The 24,569-nt window shown below is 37.2% G+C and overlaps 2 protein-coding genes across 2 annotated transcripts in view; one reads left to right on the top strand and one right to left on the bottom strand.

The window, feature by feature from the left end:
- The window catches only part of LOC134332335 (seizure 6-like protein), a 70,560-nt gene extending 54,366 nt beyond the window's left edge, over positions 1-16,194 (bottom strand). The window contains exon 1 of the mRNA XM_063013941.1: positions 16,052-16,194. Within this exon, the coding sequence (XP_062870011.1) occupies positions 16,052-16,136 (85 nt within the window). The 5' untranslated portion in view covers positions 16,137-16,194. The remainder of the gene's footprint in view (positions 1-16,051) is intronic.
- Positions 16,195-22,574: 6,380 nt separating this feature from the next.
- Positions 22,575-24,087, top strand: npm2b (nucleophosmin/nucleoplasmin, 2b). Its single transcript, XM_063014567.1, has 8 exons — positions 22,575-22,611; positions 22,693-22,775; positions 23,024-23,137; positions 23,226-23,319; positions 23,400-23,518; positions 23,601-23,632; positions 23,734-23,770; positions 23,839-24,087. Exons 1-8 carry the CDS (start codon positions 22,575-22,577, stop codon positions 23,878-23,880), a joined length of 558 nt encoding a protein of 185 aa, XP_062870637.1. The 3' UTR covers positions 23,881-24,087.
- Positions 24,088-24,569: the final 482 nt, after the last annotated feature.

The raw sequence follows: 24,569 nt of genomic DNA, 5'->3' as shown, positions 1-24,569 counted from the left end.
TGAAAAATTCCTGTAAAAATTCTATTTAAGTTGATGTGCGTGTAATTTAATCAAACCAAATAATCAGTTAACCGGTTAATGGGTTAAGAAACTAAGGGAGCAATTACTTTGTTACATACTAGGGTAAATACTGTATTTTGATCATGTTCAAGCTAAAATCATGTGTTTTGTTTATTTAAGGGAAGTGCTTCTTTTATTTATGCTAAACAATCTCTGATGATCTATATTATAATGAAACTTCAAAGAAAAGAACTTGCTTTTAATCTGTTCTTGCTTCTTGAGAACATTCAATTAGGGGCATAAACAACCTGTACTCAAACAGCTTTGTGAGCAACCACCTTTTTATTTATTACGAACAAGGTCCTGAGGTATTTAATCCTCTTCGCTTGACATGGATTAAAACTGAAAGAATGCAACCCAATCTTTTTTTAAAAGGAACCATGGCCACAGAATTAAATGTACCAATTCTCATTCCAGCTGCAAAACATGTTAATACATGAGAAATTACTTCTGTTGTTTCCAGATGTTGATATACTTCAGACTTCTTTTGAAACAATGTTGCAGTCAAGGGACGCAGCAGTGTATTACTCCATCTCACAACGACTTTGAGTCTAAGTGGTGCTAATGACCTGGTAGAACACACTGAAGACACAACTGACTGTGCCTAAGGGGGAGAACACCAGACTAACATACCCCCTTGACCTCTTACATATAGTGAAGTGTTAATTTCGAAACTTTAGTGCTGTCCACTGTCTACTTAAGTGTCGTCCACCACTGCAGCCCTGACACCCTGGTGTTTTTAACCACCACATTTACAGCAGCCACAGTGCTAGACTGCAGGATTTCTGACACCACCATCTAAGATAATTCTCACTACACCATTTAACTGGATCCCCAAGGATGGTCACCAACTTTTACAAGTTTGTGCAACCATGTATTTGCAACCATGTATTTGGTGGGGGGTGTAAATATTTTTGGACAGGTAGGTGATTGACTGTATGTATGTATAAATGAATGTATGTGGGGTTAAATACTTTTGGTCACATTAGTGATTGTATGTATGTAGGGGGTAAATATTGTTCCTCAGATATCTGATGAAAATATTCTGTCTTCATTGTGTAGAAGAAATGGAAGAAAATGTAGATCAACGTGACCTTTAAAAAATAAATGGCAGTAAATAAGAACGGGTGTGGCAGGTAAATGAGTGTGCTTCTATGCCTCCATGCTTGCAACTGTCCATGATTAAACATATTGCATAGTATTTTTTAAGATTTACCTTGCTTTTCTTATTATCTGTTTTTACTGCTTTTCTAGTGCCTTTAGGAAGGCTGTGCTTACTAAGGATCTGAGACATTACTTACATTTTATTCCAATAGAGCAAGCTGAGTGAGACACTGACTCGTGTAATGTCAAGAATATTTATTGTCTCCTGAGTCCACTGAGAAAATCTCAACAACCAGAGTGCTTTGACAAATGAACTACTCTACACTAGTTCTTTAAAAGTGCTTGTAATAAGGAATTACAAACACAATGAGGCAACAAGCATCAACAGAAGAGTGAGTATACACTGATCAGCCATAACATCAAAACCACCTCCTTGTTTCTACACTCACTGTCCATTTTATCAGCTCCACTGACCATATAGAAGCACTTTGAAGTTCTACAATTATTGGCTGTAGTCCATCTGTTTCTCTGCATGCCTTTTTAGTCTGCTTTCACCCTGTTCTTCAATGGTCAGTACCCCCAGAGGACCATTACAGAGTAGGTATTATTTGGGTCGTGGATCATTTTCAGCCCTGCAGTGACACTGACATGGTGGTGGTGTGTTAGTGTGTGTTGTGCTGGTATGAGTGAATCAGACACAGCAGCGCTGCTGGAGTTTTTAAATACCATGTCCACTCACTGTCCACTCTATTAGACACTCCTAGCTAGTTGGTCCACCTTGTAGATGTAAAGTCAGACACGATCGCTCTCTATTGCTGCTGTTTGAGTTGGTCATCTTCTAGACCTTCATCAGTGGTCACAGGACGCTGCCCACAGGGCGCTTTTGGCTGGATATATTTTTGGTTGGTGGACTATTCTTAGTCCAGCAGTGACAGTGAGGTGTTTAAAAACTCCATCAGCACTGCTGTGTTGTATCCACTCATACCAGCACAACACACACTAACACACCATCACCATGTCAGTGTCACTGGAGTGCTGAGAATGATTCACCACCTAAATAATACCCTGTGGTGGCCCTGGGAGAGTCCTGACCATTGAAGAACAGCATGAAAGGGGGCTAACAAAGCATGTAGAGAAACTACAGATGGACTACAGTCAGTAATTGTAGAACTACAAAGTGCTTCTATATGGTAAGTGGAGCTGATAAAATAGACAGTGAGTGTAAAAACAAGGAGGTGGTTTTAATGTTATGGCTGGTCATGTATATAAATTTATTTAAAAGCGGTAGATAATAAAAGCCACCAACGACACTCAATTACCAAAACAAACAAAAAAAAGCATCCACCAGGCAATGCAAACCCCTTTTCTGCACGCATTTGCTCACCTTTAAGACATTCCTTATTCTTACTCTTTTTATTTGTTTACTGTCATAATTCACGCTGTTTTATATTTAGCAAAAGCAAAGATAGCACAATAGCTTCTCAGTAAGCAGATGAAATGAGATGAGAGTCAGTCCAGGCTGTAAATAAACTAACTAACTAACTAAAGAGACACTATGCCAGATTCTGGTATATGTCACGTATTTTCAGAGTAAGTAAATTAGCTTCTAAACCATGCAGGCTTCAAATTCCTATTATGATCCTCATTTAAATTCAGTTTTTTACCTGTACAAATACATATGGTAAATTTGTACAAACTATTAAAAAAAAAAAACGTCAAAACTAAGCGGAGACATACAGACACATACAAAGTACAGCTACACTACATGTAAAAAATATGTAGACACCCCATGTAACTAGTTGGTTTGCCTATTTAAGCCACATACATGGCTAAAAGGCACATACAATCAAACATAAGATAAGATGCCTTTATTGTCATTGCACAGTGTACGACGAAACTGAGCTGCAATCAATGTTAACACAATTTAAACTGTGACTCTTGGTCCTCTAACCCCTATTCAACACTTGGATTGACTGTATTAATAAGACTGTATCATTATGATATACAGCCTCGCTAAAAAAGGTACCATTTAAAAGCTTAGCATGTCTATTTTCATTAATGTAAATAATTTTAGCTTGTTTTATGTTACCTAATAAACACAAAAGTACGTTCTGTTAAATTATAGTATTATACTTAGTAATTATACTACAACAAATCACAGTAAGTTGATAAACAAACATAATTTCTAGGCTTTTGGATGTCTCTTTCTTGATATTTAGTATATGTATCAAAGTTAGGTTGTCCAAGTGGAATCTTAACAAGTTGGATTACTATTATTATTACTACTTATGGACAAACTGCATACATTCTTACAATTAAATTCATTTTTATTATCAAAACTTTTGGTTTCTCTACTATGTTCTTTTCTTCTCCAACTCCTCTGCACATAAGAATTAAGCTGTCAAAAGCAGGAAACCACCCAAAGTAAATCAGACAGCAGTCCAACATCCTGTCATCCTACTCCTCCAGTCCTCTCACTCTTCCTGTATTAGTGTAAAAGCCTTGGTTTGCTGTTTCTGCATTTAAAAAAACAACTTTTTACACCCACTGACAGAAAAGGAGCATGTTTAATGACCGAAACGCAGTAGAGCTACAAGTGAAATAAACAGCTTAATGACTGACTTAAAAATAAATTAAAATATTACTGGTATCCCACATTTTTCCTTTTTCTGTTTTCTTAGAGCATGCTATTATCACAGTTTAGCACCAAGACGATGTGCTGCCTCATTAAAGGTGCCAATGATCCCACCACTAGGGTAAATGTGCAGCGGGTGTATAAGGGGTGTGCAATGCTTGTGTGTATGACAACATTTTCAGTGTGCACCAACAACATTGTTGCAAATGCATAATGCAGATGCTGAGCTAACACATTTTGAAGTATAAATTCCTGAATATGCACTCATTATTAAGAAAACAGCATCTCCCCGTTCTTTGTTAAATACAAGCTATAATTCTAAGATGTTGTGTACCACATTACCCAGCAAACCTATGTGTAAAAATCTGCCTTTTTAGTCACTTCAGGATCTTCAGGATCAACTGAATTTCACCCTCTAAAGTGTATAATATTTTCAGTAGAGATAAGTTCAGGGCCTAAAGGGCAAAGCTGAAAAGTACCACTAAATGCCTGTGACCTTCGATTCTCACACAGTGCTGCATTAAAACCATCACCCTCCTGTAATAAATCTCACCACAAGGGCTTAAAGGGAATATTTTGACAACTATTCTTCTATGAGAGTTAAGACTGGACTATGAACAGCAGAAACCATACATCAACAATGTTCAGAGTTCATCTAAAATCGACTTGCTCAGTAAAATCATGTACACAGGTCGTATAAGTCAAACTGTGGATCGGTTTATGGAAATAATTACAAATGTAGTTTCCTGGCCAAAAAAAAAAAACTAAGGATGATGCAGATTTTTATAGTTGAAGGCCAGGGTCTATAATGACATGGCAGTGTATTTGTGCCTTTGAGTGCAACATTAACCCTAAAAAATTAGCTTTAGAGGTAAAAAACATGTCACAATTACTCAACCTCTACATAATATTGCTGATCTTTAAACCTACTGCTAGTCTATATACCCTTAAGTTGGACTATGAAATAATTAAACCATTGGAAACTCAATAAACAACTCTTGATTTGATTTATCTGTGATGTGTTATATAAACACCACCTGAGATTCAAGTGTTTAAGGTGTTGTAACCTTGGTAAAAAAAATGGAGCTGTCACAAAAGCTGATAATTTCTCCTTAATTGGTATACAAATATATACAAGACCTTTACTGTTCCTTGGGACACCATTGTAAGTATTGTTCAGATGTTCCAAACATATGGTGCAGTATCAAACCTAAAGCTTTTTAGCCCTTACTTGAATCTCTTATGAGAGTTTATCAAGACAAAAGGATTATGACCCCACGATGTGTTACTATATTGTGCCCAGTGATTTATGAGAGACCTGACTCACTGCAACCCTGACCATGATAAAGCAGTGGTAAACATGAAAATGAAATAAAATTATGTCTACTTATGGGAATTTGTAGGTATAAATAAATATTCTTTATTTACTAAGACTTCACATCCCCATACAACACTAATACATGAACATTTTCAGCATTTAGCAGATGCTGTTATCCAAAGTGACTTACAGTACTGTGACAGAATACAGTCTGAGCAATTGTGGGTTAAGGGCCTTGCTCAAGGGCCCAACAGCAGCAACCTGGCAGTGGTGGGGCTTGAACCTGCAACCTTTTGATTACTAGTCCAGTACCCTAGCCACTAGGCTACAACTGCTTAATCCCACTTTCTATTCCACACTATATACATACAAGTATTGTGTTATTAAATGTATGTGTTTCAGCCACGACAATTGCTAGCACTTATCACTTACATGAATCACTTATATAAAGGACATTTTATTACATTATATAACATTTCTACAAAAAAACTATAAAATTGTGTGAGAAGGCTTCTGAAAAAAGTTTCTGTTGTTATAGCTGTAAAGATCACAAAGAAGTCTATTTTAATACTATTTGCTTCTGAAATGTGATGTCCAACAAGCTCACTTCCAGGTGTCCAAATACTTTTGGCCATATAGTGTACCTTTTAAGGTATTTACAATTTGTATTTTTGTTTGAATATGACAACTGACATTTTGCGACTGCATTTTTTTTTTAAACAATATTAAATTAAACAACATTCTTAATTAAAAAATATATATAACAATAATATTGTTATTTATTTTAGTTTGAACAATTAGAGAGAGAGAGAGTCAAGAGTCTTTTTACTTTCTTGACAAGACTAGGGCTAAACAATGTTTTCATCAATATATTAGAATGCCAACAGCATGGCTACCAAACAACCAGCCCCCACCCCCATAACCCCTGTAGCTTGTCCTCTATGTGTAGAGGTGTGAAATGTGTGAGGGTTTTTTTAATGAGCACAGCAATACACTAAGCCAGCCCTAGACAGCCTTACCAATATGCTTTGACACTTGAATAATCATTCACTAAAATACTCAGTAGGTCTAGGATTTTAGACATTTACAAATTCTTCAGTATTTGGATTTTTTTGTGGTTTTATTATTTTGGCTTTACTACTACAATTCAATATATTTGCAGTTCAAACTCATTGTTGATAGTGAATCAGGTAAAGTGGGTGCCACACAGCAGCATGGATTTGTGTGTTTCTGCCATGCACCAAATGTTTACAGGTGGTGCCAGACCCAATGGGATTTTTTTAACGGTAAAGCAGTTAGTAAAATTAAGTGAAGGTATTAACATTTGTTTTTATCAACAACTTTTCCCTGGTCAGGGTTCTGGTGAATCTGAAGCTTAGGCCTAAAAGACCAAGACAAGTGCAAAGGGCAGTGGTATCTAATTGCAGGGCATCATACATATTTAGGGGCAAATTTGGAGTTCCCATTCAACCAAGTGAAAAGAACTGGAAAGTGGGATGAAAATAAACATACACTGATCAGCCATGACATTAAAACCACCTCCTTCTTTCTACACTCACTATCCATTTTATCAGCTCCACTTACCATATAGAAGCACTTCGTAGTTCTACAATTACTGACTGTAGTTCATATGTTTCTCTACATACTGTTTTAGCCTGCTTTCACCCTGTTCTTCAATGGTCAGGACCCCCAAAGAGCAGGTATTATTTAGGTGGTGAATGATTCTCAGCACTGCAGTGACACTGACATGGTGGTGGTGTGTTAGTGTGTGTTGTGCTGGTATGAGTGCATCAGACACAGCAGCATTGCTGGAGTTTTTAAATACCGTGTCCACTCACTGTCCACTCTATTAGACACTCCTACCTAGTTGGTCCACCTTGTAGATGTAAAGTCAGAGATGATCGCTTATCTATTGCTGCTGTTTGAGTCATCTTCTAGACCTTCATGAGTGGTCACAGTTGGCTGGATATATTTTTGGTTGGTGGACTACTCTCAGTCCAGCAGTGACAGTAAGTTGTTTAAAAACTTCAGCAGAGCTGCTGTGTCTCATACCAGCACAACACACACTAACATGTCAGTGTCACTGCAGTGCTGAGAATGATCCACCACCCAAATAACACCTACTCCGTAGTGGTCCTGGGAGAACAGCATGAAAAAGGGCTAACAAAGCATGCAGAGAAACAGATGGACTACAGTCAGTCATTGTAGAACTACAAAGTGCTCCTATATGGTAAGTGGAGCTGATAAAATAGACAGTGAGTGTAGAAACAAGGAGGTGGTTTTAATGTTATGGCTGATCGGTGTATATTTAAAGAAAGGATGTACATTCTAATCTACATACAGACAGTAGCTGAATACAATAATGAAATCTGGATCCCAACAGAAACCACTGCTAATGAGAAATGGCTAAAGCAAGTGATGAAGTTGGTAAAGCACAACAGCAGAATTATGCATTCTGAGACCCATATTATAATTTCTGTTAAGCCTTCTTAATTTTAATAATTGTTTGCAAGGTAAAGGTGCAGATCATTCTACACATAGATCATACTACACATAATATATGCAAGGTAAAGGTGCAGATCATTCTACACATAGATCATACTACACATAGATCATACTACACATAATATATTTATTTTCAGTACCACATTATCCTGGAAATATCTTGGGTTAATTCTGTCTGCAATTTAATAAAAGTCAAGGGAAATGTAAGAAACACAGCATTTATTTGCATTTTCCAAACTGTCCCATCGCACCACATTTTCAACACTAAACAACACTTACATCCCACAATACTGTTTTAAGTTTAAGCCCTGACAATTTCATTGTCTCTTGGTGCCAAAAGAGCAAAGTTAGCCCTACCCTTTGAAGCTATTTCTAGTCCAGTTGCCATTCTCTTCACAAGATTTGTGTATGATGTACTGTATGTCACAACAAGATTTGGTTTTTGATGGAGTTTCAGTCTCTCAAATGTAAGTAGTTCCTCTTCAGGCAAGAAAGGCCTAGGTGAGGAGGGTAGAAAAAAAACCAAAGTTCACTCTAAAAGAGCTGTCCTGCGCAGAGATGAAAAAACATACTGAATGGGCAACCATCTCTGCAGTACTTCACAAATCAGGAGAGAAACAGAATCAAAGCCACTGGTCCCAAAGACTATATAGACTTTGCCAAACAACATGCAAAGAACTGGCAAGAGAAAACATTTCTCTGGTCTTGTGAGATGAAAAAGAAACTTTAAGAAAAGTAAGAACTATGTCTGAGTAAAAAATAGGCATTGCACATCACCTATGTAATGTAATTTCTAAGGTAAAACATGGTGTTATGGGGGTTGTGCTCGGTGGCAAGGACAGTAAAACTGTGTAGGAATAGATGCTTGATCCATCTAATGGAGCTTGAGACTTTTAGTCAGAATACTAATGGAAGATTAAAGATCTGTGGACGACCTGAAATATGTAGACAACTTGTATATGTAGATAACTTAATGATCCATGAGCTCCGGCCGAGATCTCGAGCTCCGGTCTCAGCTGTTATTGTCCAATGGGGCACCCACACAGACACTATCGGCTGTGCCTTCCTCTTTGCTGCTGCAACTGCAGCCTCTGCTGGCTGGTTAAAAAATCTGCATGAGAGATAGTTGTTCCACAAATAGTAGTGAATAACTTTCCACAGCAATACTTGCTCTGTGTGAGACCCCCTCTATTGCAGGTAAAACAAAGAGGTCAGTGACTGTTTGTGTGTTGGAGGGGGGTTTATTATGGACAGTGGCATCATACAGAAAGGAAATTAGACACAACTAGTTTGGAAACAAATTGGGGAAAAATGCAAAATGCAAAAACAAAATTTTTTTTTTAAATGATCTTCTTGAACAGAGTAGTAAAGAAAATCATAAAATGTGGCTAAAGATTGAAATTAACAAATTTATAATCACATTTATACAAAATATTTTATGATACATTTATATCTATAACATGAATATGTATTGGCATATGGGTCCTGTCCAGCATTAAGCAGGGCCATACTGAAAGGCTTTAAAATACCCTTATATATTTATTCTGACTAAATGGTCTTAATTGTGATCAGCAAAGAGGCATAGCAACATTGTTTACTTCTGTAAAGACACACAGCGTGATTTGCCACTGAGAAGGCACGTAGCTCTGTACCTGCAAGAACAGGGAAGATGAACCCAGTGTGCATGATCCTTAACCAAGGCAGAACAAAACTGTTGCTAAAGAACAAGCAAACATGTAACCACAAATTACAATAACCAGCCAGTGGGGGGCCAGTGATAGCTCAGTGGTTAAGGTACTGGACTAGTAAACAGAAGGTTGCCGGTTCAAGCCCCGCCACCACCCAGTTGCCACTGTTGGGTCCCTGAGCAAGGCCCTTAACCCTCAATTGTTCATCGTGTTCCCCTCATTGTGTAAGTCGCTTTGGATAAAAGCGTCTGCTAAATGCTGAAAATGAAATGAATGAAAATGAAATTAAAGGATAGCAAAACCACAGAAATTAATGAAACAAAAAAACCACATAAAATCTGCAGCCCAAAGCGGAGAGGCAAAAAGATAAAAGAGCACATTAGTGAAATACAGGATCTCACACTCCACAGGCTCACCCAGAACAGAAAAGAAATGTATGCATCCCAGGGACATAAGCCTATGGTGTCCCCAACAAACATTAAAAACTTACAAACTCTGAACATTTAAAGAAGAAAACAAGATAGAAAAAGTGTAAACCTGAGTTATCACAGCACTTTTTTTTTTTTTTTAAAGAGATGAATAAAAGAGAGGGATGCAGTATAAGACGGGAGAAAATTAAAAAAGAGGCACAACAGCCACTCTATTACTGACACAGTCCTTATCCAGTGTCCTTGGGGCTCTTTAAAGGCAGCTTGAAGGCTCTTTTTGTCCTTGGGTCTCTTTGGAGGCAGCTTGCCCATACATGGCGCTTACTCAGTGATGGCCAAAGGACGCTGTGACACTGGCTGAGTTCCATGAAAAAGGATTAAAAAACAAAAGATGCCGGCCTCACAGAGCTTATGAGATGCAAAGACTGTCTGATAAAAGATTAGCCACAGACAATCTGCCCCTCCATGCCTCCTGACAGCTATTAGTGGCAGAGGAGGTGAATGTGATTCTGTAATCTGAGCCTACTGCTGATCTCCACAGAAAGTAAGCTTGTTACACTGTAACCTCTTGTATAGCAATAATTTGTACTTTTTATAGCAACTAAACAGTTTAACCCGGAATAATTGCAAAACAACTAAACAACTATACACCGATCAGCCATAACATTAAAACCACCTCCTTGTTTCTACACTCACTGTCCACTTTGTAGTTCTACAATTACTGACTTTTTTACTACTTCTTTTTTAACCTGCTTTCACCCTGTTCTTCAATGGTCAGGACCCCCACAGGACCACCACAGAGCAGGTATTATTTAGGTGGTGGATCATTCTCAGCACTGCAGTGACAATGACATGGTGGTGGTGTGTTAGTGTGTGTTGTGCTAGTATGAGTGGATCAGACACAGAAGCGCTGCTGGAGTTTTTAAACACTGTGTCCACTCACTGTCCACTCTATTAGACACTCCTACCTAGTTGGTCCACCTTGTAGATGTAAAGTCAGAGACGATCGCTCATCTATTGCTGCTGGATGAGTTGGTCATCTTCTAGACCTTCGTCAGTGGTCACAGGATGCTGCTCGTGGGGTGCTGTTGGCTGGATATTTTTGGTTGGTGGACTATTCTCAGTATAGCAGTGACAGTAAGGTGTTTAAAAACTCCATCAGCGCTGCTGTGTCTGATCCACTCATACCAGCACAACACACACTAACACACCACCACCATGTCAGTGTCACTGCAGTGCTGAGAATGATCCACCACCCAAATAATACCTACTCTTTAGTGGTCCTGAGGGGGTCCTGACCATTGAAAAACAGGGTGAAAGGGGGCTAACAAAGTATACAGAGAAACAGATCAACTACAGTCAGTAATTGTAGAACTACAACGTGCTTTTATATGGTAAGTGGAGATGATAAAATATACAGTGAGTGTAGAAACAAGGAGGTGGTTTTAATGTTATGGCTGATCGGTGTTTACAACTATATACAACTATAAAGGCTAACACCTATGATTATGACAAGCAGGCATTGTTAAAACAGCAAATAAGTAATTCCAAATGTTCAATGTTTGTAATTTTGTTAGTCTGTCTCTGTAGAGCAGTGTCTGCCATGTCATCTGCACTGATAATGTGGCCCAAAATGTGACTTGTCAATAAGTGGGAGCAATCAATCCGCAATGAATCCACTGCTTGTTCTCATTATGTCTATGGTTGTTTCCTCAGGGTACAATAGTTTCTACGCACCTCCCAAAAACATGAGGGTAAATTGGTTGCACTAATTTGCTTTTAAATGTCATTGCATTTCCAGAAGCCATCCAAATCCACAACACCCACACCAATTTTTACTGAAACTAGTTTAGTGTTTTGCTTGTTTATGTCACATCCATAAGTTCTTTGTTTAATCTAATATTTAATCTTTAATATTAATATTCAATCGGCACTTATATTTTAAACCAACAACATTCTATAAAAAAAGGATTGTAAACACACATAAGTATGCCATTAAAATGTGATCCAGTCTTTTAAGTCAAAATAATAGACATATTAGAAGGTATGTGCCTCCAATTAATTCCAGTTAATGAGAAGATTGGTTGTAAAGGTACCTACAAAAGGACCTTATAATGAAGAACTTATAATAATCTTAGACTAACATTAACTAATGACAATACTAGGGAGTAATGACATGCTCACTTTCAAATCTCTTTTACTTTATGTTTTTATGCAAAACAATGCTATTTCACTGAACACATTTTAATAATATTTTATAATATCATTGGATATTATTCAATCCAGTATTATTTAGTCTCAGAATTAATCAACTCCCTTAATCAAATCCCTCATAAAAGCACACATTTGCAAATCAGGTGTTGTCTCAAGCTCACCTGATTCAACTAATCAAGGGCTTTATTAGTTGCATTAGGTGTGCTTAAGATAAAACACATCAAATACCTGGACTGGTTAAGGGTTTGTAGATTGTTACATTTGATTGCATGCTAAAGTCAAGAGAGTTGTCCAAAAAGTTAAAAGAAAAATAACTACCCCACACAAACAAGAAAAACAAGAAAAAATATAGCAAAGGCACTGCATGTTCCTAGAGATACAATTGAAAGTACTGGTTACGTTACCTGGATTTGGCAGAAAGAGCAAGCTACCACCAATTTCCTGAGGAGGCAGGTGGTCAGAAACCCTCGAGTGACTTCAAAAAAACTGCAGCAACATTTGGTGGCAGCTGGCAGTAAGGTTTCAGTTTGCACAGTAAGATGCATACTAAACACTGAAGGTCTCTGTGTCCAAACTCTAAGCTGTGCACTTCTGCTGACCCAAAAGCACAGAAAAACTTGTCTTCACTATGCTCAAAACCATACAAATAAGCAACAGAAGATTTGGATTCTGTTCTGTGGAGCAATGAATAAAAACCCAATGTATTGGCCTATGGATCAGCGGTATGATTGAAAGAAAAAGAATGAAGCATACACTTAAAAGAACACTCTTTCTAGCACACCAGCGCCGAGATTCTGAACTCCCAGGTTCGAGTCTAGGCTCTGCTACCCGTCGGCTGGGCGCCCTCTATCAGGTGTAATTGGCTAATGCCTGCAGCAGACAAATTGGCCTCCAGTCTGCTAGGGTGGGAAAAAACCGGATTTAAGAGAGGTGTGGAGCTGTGAAAGGAACCTGGTTGCCCAGGGCGCTTGCTCAGCGGTGGAGGAGTTGTAAAAAGTTGGGACACTCAATTTTTACAGTATTTCTGGCCTTATCGTTCTCTTCAAAACATCACACCAACGTTGCATTGCAAAAAATATTTATTACCCTCCAACTCACTATAGAACAAACAATCCCTGCTGGCCGCATAGCCCAATCCACTCAGATTCATTTATTTTTCCTACTTGCTTTACACAAACTTTGATCGCTCGCTACTTGTTGACGTGCATTTTTGGACATGGTATAATAAAACCCCTCGTCACTTCTCATGTTTGTTTTTGTGACAAAACATAGTTTGGGAGACCAGACAGACTCGCCTGTGATTCCAGTTGGTAATAGATTGTTTAGTGTGAAAGCCCCTATCGCAGATCAGTCCTGTAGTGTGAAAGCCAGACCGACTTGAAAGATTCCCAATTACAAGCGATCCAGTTGTTTAGTGTGAACTGTACAGCAACCTGACAACTTAGAAAGTCGTGTAGTGTGAACTTGGCATAAGCTGTGTTGTAAGCATAAAAAATTGGGTTGGAGGTCTTGAATTGTCAGTGCTTTTTCCTTATAGCAAAGTTACAGGCAGCAAACACAAGCTGTGTGTATTTAAAGAAAACCAACAGAACAATATTTCAAAACAATGGAAGTGTGTATAAACTACAAAAGGAGAAGCCATGTCTGCTTTAAGCACAACAAAGCAAACTGAACATAGAAATGGTTTGGCATTTGTTTAGTGTAAAACTAAGCTGTACAAAATCCAAAATCTCAAATGTAAAAGCAACTCCTTTAATTTATGATCAAGTAAAAAGCCTTTCCATAAAAGCAAAAGAGGACCAAGTCCACATGTTTAAATAAGAAGTTTATTAACTCATGAATACCAAATGAATACCAAATTTTGGCAATGTGTCTATAACTGATACTCAATGTACCAGCCTGTCTTCATTAGTGGATGTGAAAATAGTAAATAATTTTAAATATTGCTGATATATAAATACTGAACAAATCGTTATTGAGTGTGTCCATCTTGCTAAGTATTTTAAGTCTTATAAAATAAACTTTGCCTCTTCTGAAGAACAATTTTCCACAATCTTCCACTATGACACAATTGCAAATGTGCAAAACAAACTTTCTAATTGGGAAAGTAACCAGGTACAGGTGTTTGTGTGGCTATTAATCTTCTATTTAATAGGTTATTGAAATGATTACACACCTTGTTCAATCAAATAGAAACCGTATTCGAAATGGCTTCAAGCGGACTGGTCTGTTCCATCTGAGGAGTATACATGGATCTATTTTATTCTACTTGAGCTATCAGTCAAACTTTTAACAGTTTATTAGGCTGCATGCTGAAAATGTTTAAGATCCTTAAATTAGTGTACACTTAGCAAGCTATTGTTCTATCTGCTTGTTATTTAGTCAGCCAATGCCCAATAATGCAAGGTTAAAAATTAAATTAATTTAGAATACTACAGGACAGACACAGAAGCTTGACAAGGTTTGAGATAAGTCTGGATATCTCATTACAAAACAACACTATGTGCTCAAAACGATGAATCTTTAGAGCGTTTATAATAAAAAATCAAATTTTATAACAACAGTTTATTTTATAAAAAGTGCATTTTCTAAGGCTTTGTCACGTTTGTCACGGCAAACACCATGTTTTTTTTACAATGTCAATAACGTTTTATGCATTTTTGTCATGTCTACCCTCGGTTTCTTCTGGGTACTCAAATTTGATTTCACCTCCATAAACATGTCCATTTGTGGGGTGGCTTCTCTACAATCCACCTAGAGACACTTTGATGAATTGGAGGTATTTATGTCCTGTGCTCAGTGTTTTCCATGTAGGTTTTGAATCAAATTGAACTCTAATCTGGATACATTATTTTATCTGCACATATAGTGACAGTCATGCCACTCTACATTTTTGGATTAAATAAATGTTTAAAATGATATAATATCGTGATACACATGTGTAACACGTACAAGTAAATAACAAAAACATTATGGGATTTAACAAAAAACATATATATGACTGAAGCATCTTGATGCATTTCTTGCATATTTGGGGGTAAAGAAGGGCATAATCCTTGGCAATGTGCATAGAAGCCTCTCTGCTGATTACTGTTTTACTGTTGATGGTGTTTCAAAGAGGATCTACAGTATACAAACTGTAAGGGAAAAGTGACTTGCTTTAACAGATGCCAATTTGTGATTTACACACACAGGATTGCACATATTAACTTAGTGACATAAAATAATACTAAATCTTACATTTCCTTTGTCATCAACACAAATTTTTGTAAAAATGACAAAAACCGTAGTACAAAAAACAATAATTTTGTTAATTATTAATGCCATTATTGAAACTCATTATAAAGAAAAAGTGTTAATTTATACATTACAAGTACTGTATACAATAAACTACATATAAGCCACAGATGTTTTTTTTTTCTGTTATATACCTACTATTATCAAAATCCTAATCTAGCCTAATGTGTTTTTTAAAAGTGACATTACCTTTACACGTCATTAAACTGTTGTATACTGCCAAAGTAATGGTGCTATAGCCCAAGTATAAAGTTGACATTACCATTTTCTACACCAGAATCTTTTTGCAGCACATGGGCTGATGTTTATGACAATGTAGGCATGTGAAAGATTTGGTGTTGCTTTTCCATTGTTAAGTTTTTAAAATATTTCGTAAGGTCCATAATTCATGGCACCGTTCACATCAGCCATACATAGCGCAGTCAGTCCCTCTTCAGTTTTCGTTGATGCGTATGATCACGCAGCGGATCAAAACAAGCCTGCATTCCGTTGTTCTGCATTGTCAATGGCCTCTTTTTGTCCCTGAAACCACACTGGAAGCTAATCTCATTTTTAATGTTTAAAAGCCTGCAAACCAATTCCCCAGTGCATCCACATGCCGCGTGCGACGTGGTTCCCTGTGCCAATTCCACACTACACTGATAGAAAATCAATAATTAACTGCACTAATTTGTCGCAGAATTATTGGAAAAAAGGAGGAAATGTCCGAATGAAAAGGTCACACGTTATACAGTCAGTATCATCTAAGCACAAAAAGTAAAATAAGAGATCACGCTAATTAATAATGGAAGGTAATATTTACCTTGGGTCAGAATGACTCCACACAGAATGCCAATCCAAACCAACGCGCTTAGGGCACCACTTTCAGCCAAACGTGTGATCGGCATGTCAAGAAGCTCCGAAGGATTGATGCTTAAAAAGCATACACATGCACTAAACAACCGACAAGTCCGGTACAGACAGCCTACTGACACCAGCGATGTAAACGCTAAATTAGTCGTGTAGGCGGAACGTGATTTCTACTGATCAATGTTTCTTGGATGCGGTGGCGAGTCATCTCATTCGGTCTCTTTCTGTCTTTCTGCTACTATCTACAACCAACCCCCTTGTTCCTCTCTCTCTCTCTCTCTCTCTCTCTCTAACTTCGCAGCGTATTTTCTTATTTTGCCATGGTCAGGTCCATAATTTCCATAATGTTAGTTGACTGCAGCTCACTTGCCAATGCTTTATGCTGTGTTGATATATCAGAATGGGAATGACCAAACATACATATGGAACCCCTCTTTCATAAGAACCTTCATTTCTACAATATTTTTTTTAAATATGACTGAAGAAATTACAAACAAAAGCATTAATAATATTGGACACATGGTGGTGGTTTCTGCTAGGTTTGACCCTGGTTCTTGGGACCCTGCTGTGCACCAACCACTCTACCAGCTGTGCCACCCCTGTCATTTTATGCTAGTATTAACAGCAGCTAACCCAAACCATAAATATGCTATGAGTGTGTTTTGTCAATACATTCCAGATGTAGGTTATGGCTCATTTTCCTGTTTACATACATGTGGGTAGTACTGTCTTATTATGTGAGCTTGTGAGATCTACTGCTTCAAAATTGAGCTGTTAATGCTTTAAGACATTTTAACTTCACAGTTACAGTGGTTATATAACAGCCTACCACTAGCTTACCACTGAGATCTGGGTTTGAATGTCAGCAGTGCTTTCACCCAGACAAGAATCCGAACAGATATGATTTGCTATTAGGGAGAGAGGGGCTGTGATTTTTTTTAATGATGGCTTTATATTTATTCATGACCCCCATATAGTTCTGGCAATGAAACACCCAAACCAATAATGCTATTACCCACCGATAGCACACATTTCAGTATTTACTTATCAATAGCCCACATTTCAGTATTTACTCATCTTTAGTAATTGAAGGTGGATCTTGAAGGTGGAGCCCATAGAAAGAATAGGGAATGCAAGAGTGGAATGCAAACTGTATCTACTACATCACAATTATACATTTAAATATTTACTTGTAACTCATGCCTAATAATTTAAAATAGCCAAATCAACCCACTGGCATAGTTTGAGGAGAACCTAGAAGGAACCCATGTGAAACTCTAGGAAACAGATGTAGGAACATGCCAAACTTACTACAGAATAACATAGGACAAAGCAAGATTCCAGATCCCCAGGGTCCTGGAACTGTGCAGCACTGTAACTACCAGATGTGTCACCATGCCACAAAACTCATACTGAGATTGTGTTTTTTTACAGATTTGGTTAAATATCAAATAGCAAAGGTGTTTGTTTTTGTACAGTTATCTTTATTTGGAAAATGCTTGTATTAAAACAATTTAAAAATGAGGCTGATTTACAATCCAAGAGCTAAGAAAGTCCCTAAGAAAGTTTTACCCCTTTGGTGATAGCTATGGAAAGAACACATCAAGACTCCCATTTAGGAGGATTCAAAAGCACTACAACATAGGCAGAACATTTTGATAAATAGAGGTCAATGTGTAGTAAAAGGAACCCTTGGATGTTTCTTCTCCCCATCTTTTTGGTATGCAATCCAAGTGCTGAGCAGAGGCTAAGCTGTGAGAGGATGTAGCTTGCCAAAAACATGCAAGCTGTCATGATGTGAAAAAGGAACCTCATACAGAACTCAAAAGCTATGTTGTAGACTGACTAAAGCAGCACTGTTTTTAATAATCTGCCTCTTTTTAACAATTGTATGTACTGTTAAATGGCATTTAACACAGCTCAAACACATCATAATGTTAACTGTAATGTGATACAGTTTCCTAAAGCACACCTTTGTATTTGTAAACATATTTTTGGAAAAATGTATATGTATCACAATGTCTGTGACTTTGCTGTGATTTATCATAGCAACACCCAGCATGTATTATGCCAATATATCACAGAGCCATTCCCAATCCTCCCTGCAAAAGGCAATCATGCTGAATAAGATCTCCTCACAGTTGTAGCAGAGGGTGCAATAATGGTGAAATATAGGTGAAAAAGTAATGCAGTGAAAACTAGAAGATGGAATACCAGTAGAGCCCAATGTACCCAGTGTGATAAATGTAAAAGCCAAAATCTAAAGACATTGGGTTTTTTCCCCACAAAATTACAGACAAACTGAGATAATCTACCTATCTACCTAACATTACCATTTAAGCTTATCCATTTTTCCCCTACAGAATCTCTTTAGTTTTCAGTCTCTTGACTTATTCTTGTAGAAGCCTAGTTGGCATCAATTACAGCAGCAAAGCTTTGCACACCTAGACTTGGACAGATCCTTTTGAGCATCAGAATGGATGGTGTCTGTGAACTGCCATCTTATGGTCTCTCTTCAGATGGTAATAAAGCAATAAGCCACGAGAGACCGTGCGTTACTGCGATTTTATCACGGGGAAGGTTGTTTTGGCACGACGCGAAGCTTTCCCCGTGATAAAATCCTAGCAGTAACGCACGATCTCGAGTGGCTTTTATAAAACAGCGGTCAACATAAAATATAATAAAATACAACAATGTTCAATTTATAAATGTTTTTATTTACAAAAACACTTACAAAAAGCATTCTTCCACGACCCCAGGTAGTTAGTTACCAGTGTTGCTAGGCAACATTAGGGCAAACATAACATTCACTTTTTCTTTTCAGTGGCGTATTAATATGGAATGATGTGAGGTGGTCATAGGTGTGCGTTTATCGGGGATTTTACAACGGCTTCGAACGCAGCTCAGCCAATCAGATTTTAGGACCGGAACTATCCGTTTTATAAATAGGGTTTTAGTCTGGGCTTTGTCTGGGCCACTCAATGGCAATCTAGAGAACTGAACAAGACACCTTAGTGTTGTTTTGGCAGTGCTGCCTTTTTAAAGTGTAACCCTTCCTCCAGTCTGAGTTTGTGTGTTCTGGAGAGGGTTATTTTTTTTTAAAGAATGCTTCGGTATGTGGCTGCTTTTATCTGTCCCTCAGTTCCCAACAGTCTAATCTAGACTAGGCCGTAACACTCTCTCACCTCTATAGCATAATGCTGTCCACTGATTCATGCTGACCACTATTTTTTTTATAGTATGGTTGGTATTAGCCTGCTGACATATAGTGTTTTTGTAGACATTTTGCCTGCAGTTCTGACCAAAGAGTTCAAGTTTTGTTTTACCTATAGCCAGAGAATTTTTTCCTAATTTTCCCTGAATATGATTGTCTGTCATATGCTTTTTACTTAACAATGGCTTCTGTCCTGCCACTGTGACATAAAAGCCTATATGTATTTATAAAGCTTCTTCATAAAGCCTTCATCCTCTCAGAGAGCTCCTAACCTAGCTTTAAAAAGTTTTAGCTAGGGGGTTTAGCTTAGGAGGAATTTAGAACCTCAGAGCAACTTTGAACATGGAAAAGACAAGAAGGAGGTGGGCTGACTGTTGCTGGGTCTGATGCATTCTTTTGAAGACTGATTGCTTGTTAAAAAACACCCACACAAACAAAAGCGCTCTTAATTACATATTTCAAGCCTGTATTTTAAAATAACAGCCCTATTTTTTGCAGATTTTACCCTAATAACACACACATATTTATTTGCATTACAGTTTTTACCATGCTGGTCATTTTTGCCCTTCATCTAGTTAATATTAGCTGGCTCAGCTCAATTATTGTGATTGCTGGCATGCTTATTCAGGTGGTGGGGTTGGTTTGATGGCAAACACAGAAGCAAGTAAAGGACTAGAAAGGCCAAGTGAAATAGAGGACAAAAGAATGAGGATTACTTTTAGCTTATTTAGTTTCATTTGTCATTTTTGTCATTTGTCATTTTGGGTGATTAGGTGCATTTATAGCATGACAGATGTTGACTGTAGCAGATATTGCTGATAACAGTTTGCATAATACTAATAACCTAATAACTAATAACCTGTTATTAAGACCCCTACCTATTGTAGAATGCCAAAAAGGTGTAACTTGAACATTTTTTAAACCTTTCACTAAAATGTTCATTTGTTTATATTTACCAAATAAAATTATAGTGGTCCACCAAAAATGTATTATTTTCTATGTATTTTTGTCAGTTAAATGAAAGTTTAAGAGAACTAAACACATCTGCTTGTTTTTGGCATTTAAAAAAATATCCCAACTTTTTCCCTGAATGGGGTTTGTAGATTAGGTTATTTACAGGTTCATATTTATATGATGGCTGCAGTACCTTAAACAGGATTGTTCACAAAAGTTTTGAACAGCTTCAAAAAATGTTGTTTGAATTGCCTGGCAGAAATTTGCATCATCCAAGCATTTGTGCACTAGAGGATCTTCATGAAGATGAAAAAGGTCAAACTGGGTTACAGGTCCAATATTTACATCACATCAGCTTGTTCACATGCTTGGTTTTATATTTAGTGTCTGAAAATGTCTTAATAAGAAACAAAGACGACAGAACATATACTGTAATCAACATCTAGTGCCTTTATTAGTGTATAGCTTAATTATGTACTTTATAATACTAAATTATTATATTATTTAAAAATAATTTTATCACACTCTCCAGTTCAGCATTTCATAACAGCTATATAATATTGGCTTAAATTTTTACCAGGCTCCCAGCTTCCTGCTCTTCTTTTCATCCTTTTTATCCTGTATCACCTTCTGTTTTTGATGACCCTGTCTTTGATGACAGGGCGGCACGGTGGCTAAGTGGGTAGCACTGTCACCTCACAGCAAGAAGGTCCTGGGTTCGATCCCCAGGTGGGGCGGTCCGGGTCCTGTCTGTGTGGAGTTTGCATGTTCTCCCCGTGTCCTCGTGGGTTTCCCCCGGGTGCTCCGGTTTCCTCCCACAGTCCAAAGACATGCACGTGAGGTGAATTGGAGATAGCTACTAAATTGTCCAAGACTGTGTTCAATATAACCTTGTGTGAACTGATGAACCTTGTGTAATGAGTAATGAGTGTACCCACTATGACACAAACACATTACACAGTTATTTAAAACATGAGCATTAAAGCACACATACTTGCAACATAAATATTTCTGGAATTTGGAGCACCACAAATTTAAATGTTTAAATCCTCCTTAACAGAGGTTTTTGGGTCAAATTAAAAACAAAACAAAGAATAAACATTCTGCCAGAGACTGACCAAGTACTTTATGTATTATCAGAACACGGACTCAACTTTAAAATATTCACACCTAGTAATCACATGATAATTACCCAGACTGTTATGTAAATGATATATGTTACAAACCCCAAATTATGGTTATGGAATATTAAGATGTTTAGCCATGATTTAAAAAGGCAAAAATATTCTGATGTAAATTGTGATACATTTTTTATGATACTAATATACAGGGCATAAAGGTTGTAATTTAAACCTAAAGGAAACTTTATGTAAAATAATGTATAATGTAACACACATATTGTGTACTTAAATACATCCAATTATATTTAAAGCCAAATATCTTAACACAGTGATCAAACAGTGATAAAAATGGCTTTCAGTTTAAATGTGTGAAATTGGTTTGGTCTCTATGACGCGATAACATAACGTCATGTCTGTTGTCATCCATGCATTTTACTTCTGTTTTTTTGGTAATTGTTGTGATGGATAGCAGGGTTATCCCTATCTGCGTCAATTGTTGTAGTGTAAACAGCTTAAAATCTGATTTCCTCATGGCATTGTTTGATGATTGCGATCACAGTAATCACTGTGAAGATGGATCTCACATAAAAAAAAGCAAGTATTCGGTTACTTGAGATTTTTAGTACAAGTCATTTGCATTTACCTCAATGGTACATGCATAAAAAGTTTACGTAAAGTAAATCAGATTTGATTCCACTTGCATGTCATTGCCAGTTAATTTTAAATCAGCAGAATTATTTAAATAAATAATGTTAATAACATGTTTACTTTTAGAATTGGAAATGCACTAAATTAAATTGGTATTTTTAATATGGCTAAAGATGAAATGTTTCTTAATTAATCTGGAGCTGCACTGTGGGTTAAACCTGCTTACTGAGCTAAACCCACGCGCATTTGTGAATTACAGACAAATTTTTAGACCAATGATATTCATGGTATGGGTAATTAAGCTGCTGGCGTGAGCACTCCTTAATTACCATCACCTGCTTCACATTTAGCACCCCCCTTTAAAACACCAAGCACTGACAATCTTTCTGTTTTCTTCAGTTTGTGATTGTTTGAGGGGTTGTTTTTCCTTTTTTAGGTAAGCCAATAATCTGATTAGTAGTGATATTAAAAGCAGTTTACTTCAGGGTCCTCCAACACTGTGCTTTTGACATTTTCAGGTCAGCTAAAAATCTGTCAAGATGAGCAAGACAGAAAAGCCTTTGTCAACTCTCTGGGGTCAGTGTTTTTAATATATGTAGCAAGGTTATTTCTAAACAACTGTTTTGCTCCTCTAACCAGTTTTTTTTATTGATTTAGGTTGTGAATTAAATGAATCAAACAAGGAAGAGTCTTTTAAGACTGATGATACAAATCATCAGCACCAACTTGCATTAAGAACTGTAAGTGCTGCATGATTGGGTTTGTTTTTTTCTCCTGAAATAAAATACAAATCAATAATAAAATGTGTATCAAATGATCTTTAGCTTCTGCAATTTATTTAAAAAGGTATATAATGTGTAAGCTTAAAATTCTAGGGGTCTCTATGATTTTGCATTGGTGTATAAAAACTTTTGTAGGATTTGTTCACTAGTGTATTGGCCTATAAAGAAGTAAGGGTGTTTACATGACTAACTCTAAAACTTTCTAGATGTGCTTGGGCCACACTGCAAAAGATGAATTTAACATTGTTGAGTTGGTCACTGGTGAGGGTGATGCCAAAGCTGTGCCAATTGCGACTCTACATGCTAAGTCTATGCCAACAGTAAGTAGTAGTTTTAATTTTATTTTATTTTTTATTAAAAAAAATGCATTGATGCTTCCTTTTTCAATTGATTCTCAATGTCGATTAGGTTAACTTGTCTGGTTTAGATTTGCACCCTCCAGTAACATTCCGACTGAAACATGGCTCTGGCCCGGTGTTTATTGGTGCAGAACATGTGGCCTGTAAGTTTCCCATGACATTATTTAACTTAGAAATTGCTTGTTGGTGGTTCTGATGATCAAAACCCTTTTGAATCTTACAGTGGAGGACTATTCTGATGAGGAGATGGATGATGAAGAGATGGATGAGGAGGTAGAGGAAGAAGAGGAAGATATTGAAGAGTCACCTGTGAAGAAACCAGCAAAAAATGGTGCAGGCAAAGTAAGTCCAAAATCACATTTTTGCCTGAATTTATTCCAGTTTTTTCCCCCCAATAAATATTCCCCTTTTCTCCCTCCTAAAGAGAAAGAAGCCAGAGAAGGGAGATGATGAGGGGTAAGAGCTAGATTTTGCACACATTAAAAATGCTGTTATTTAGCTCTTGGTTCCGTTTCTTTTCCACTAATTTTTTTTTTCTTCTTAATTCCTGAACCTAGTGAAGCATCCGAAGGTGAAAATAACCCCCCAAAGAAGGTGAGATTAACGTTTTCTTGACTTTAGTATTTGACAAACTGAACTGAACTTTTTTTTTTTCCTTTTAGGGTAAAGGAAGGGGGAGAAAGCCACTGGCTGCAAAGGTTTGACCCAGCAATAACTAATTTATGATTGATAAATGAACCACAACCTGATGAAGGAAAATGGAGTCGATGAAGAATAAAGAACCACAATTCTGCTGTAGTTGTAAAAAGGCCTTTTAGAGGGTCTAGATGTTGTGGCGCTTGTCTTGCATTGCAGCCTTATCCAGGCATTTAACAATAAAATTGCAAAACAAGCACTTCTATTTATCAGACTGGGACTGTAATTAATAAAAAAAAAAATACCGCTAACGCACAATGAGTGAAGTTATTAAAGTGCATTGTACTAAAATGTTTTAAAGCTGCTTTTCTGACATTAGTAGTATTTCTTCAGAGTGTAGAAAATATCAGATATAGCTACAGTACTGGCACTGTTTACTAACAAGGAAAATAGTGTACAGTATGACTAACAGGCTGTTCTTAAATGGAAACCCAATCCCTCCTTTCTTAATCAAAATTTATAAATGAATGTTGTGCAAAGTAGTTCTAGAATGATCATCTCTCTCACTACTGGCTTAACCTTAGCTGGTGACTTTTTCACCTAACAAACTATAGGCCCAGGCTGGATGACTGGACCTAGACTTGAACAATTCCATTAACACTTCTGCTAAGAAATTTGCCAATAAAACATAGTAAAGATGTGACTAGTCATGCGTATGGCAATTATGTGGCAAAAATAACAAGCCAAGACGTAATTT

The sequence above is a fragment of the Trichomycterus rosablanca genome, chromosome 18 (assembly GCF_030014385.1).
Source record: "Trichomycterus rosablanca isolate fTriRos1 chromosome 18, fTriRos1.hap1, whole genome shotgun sequence".
NCBI classification, from domain to species: domain Eukaryota; kingdom Metazoa; phylum Chordata; class Actinopteri; order Siluriformes; family Trichomycteridae; genus Trichomycterus; species Trichomycterus rosablanca.
This window is presented reverse-complemented; position numbering and strand designations above follow the sequence as displayed.

What these genes read in the sequence shown, in the direction of transcription:
- npm2b (XM_063014567.1), top strand. Translation starts at nt 22,575, where the DNA reads ATGAGCAAGACAGAAAAGCCTTTGTCAACTCTCTGGG. An exon ending in ACCAACTTGCATTAAGAACT is followed by an intron (nt 22,776 to 23,023) that starts GTAAGTGCTGCA and finishes AAAACTTTCTAG; the next exon opens with ATGTGCTTGGGCCACACTGC. An exon ending in TGGTGCAGAACATGTGGCCT is followed by an intron (nt 23,320 to 23,399) that starts GTAAGTTTCCCA and finishes TGAATCTTACAG; the next exon opens with TGGAGGACTATTCTGATGAG.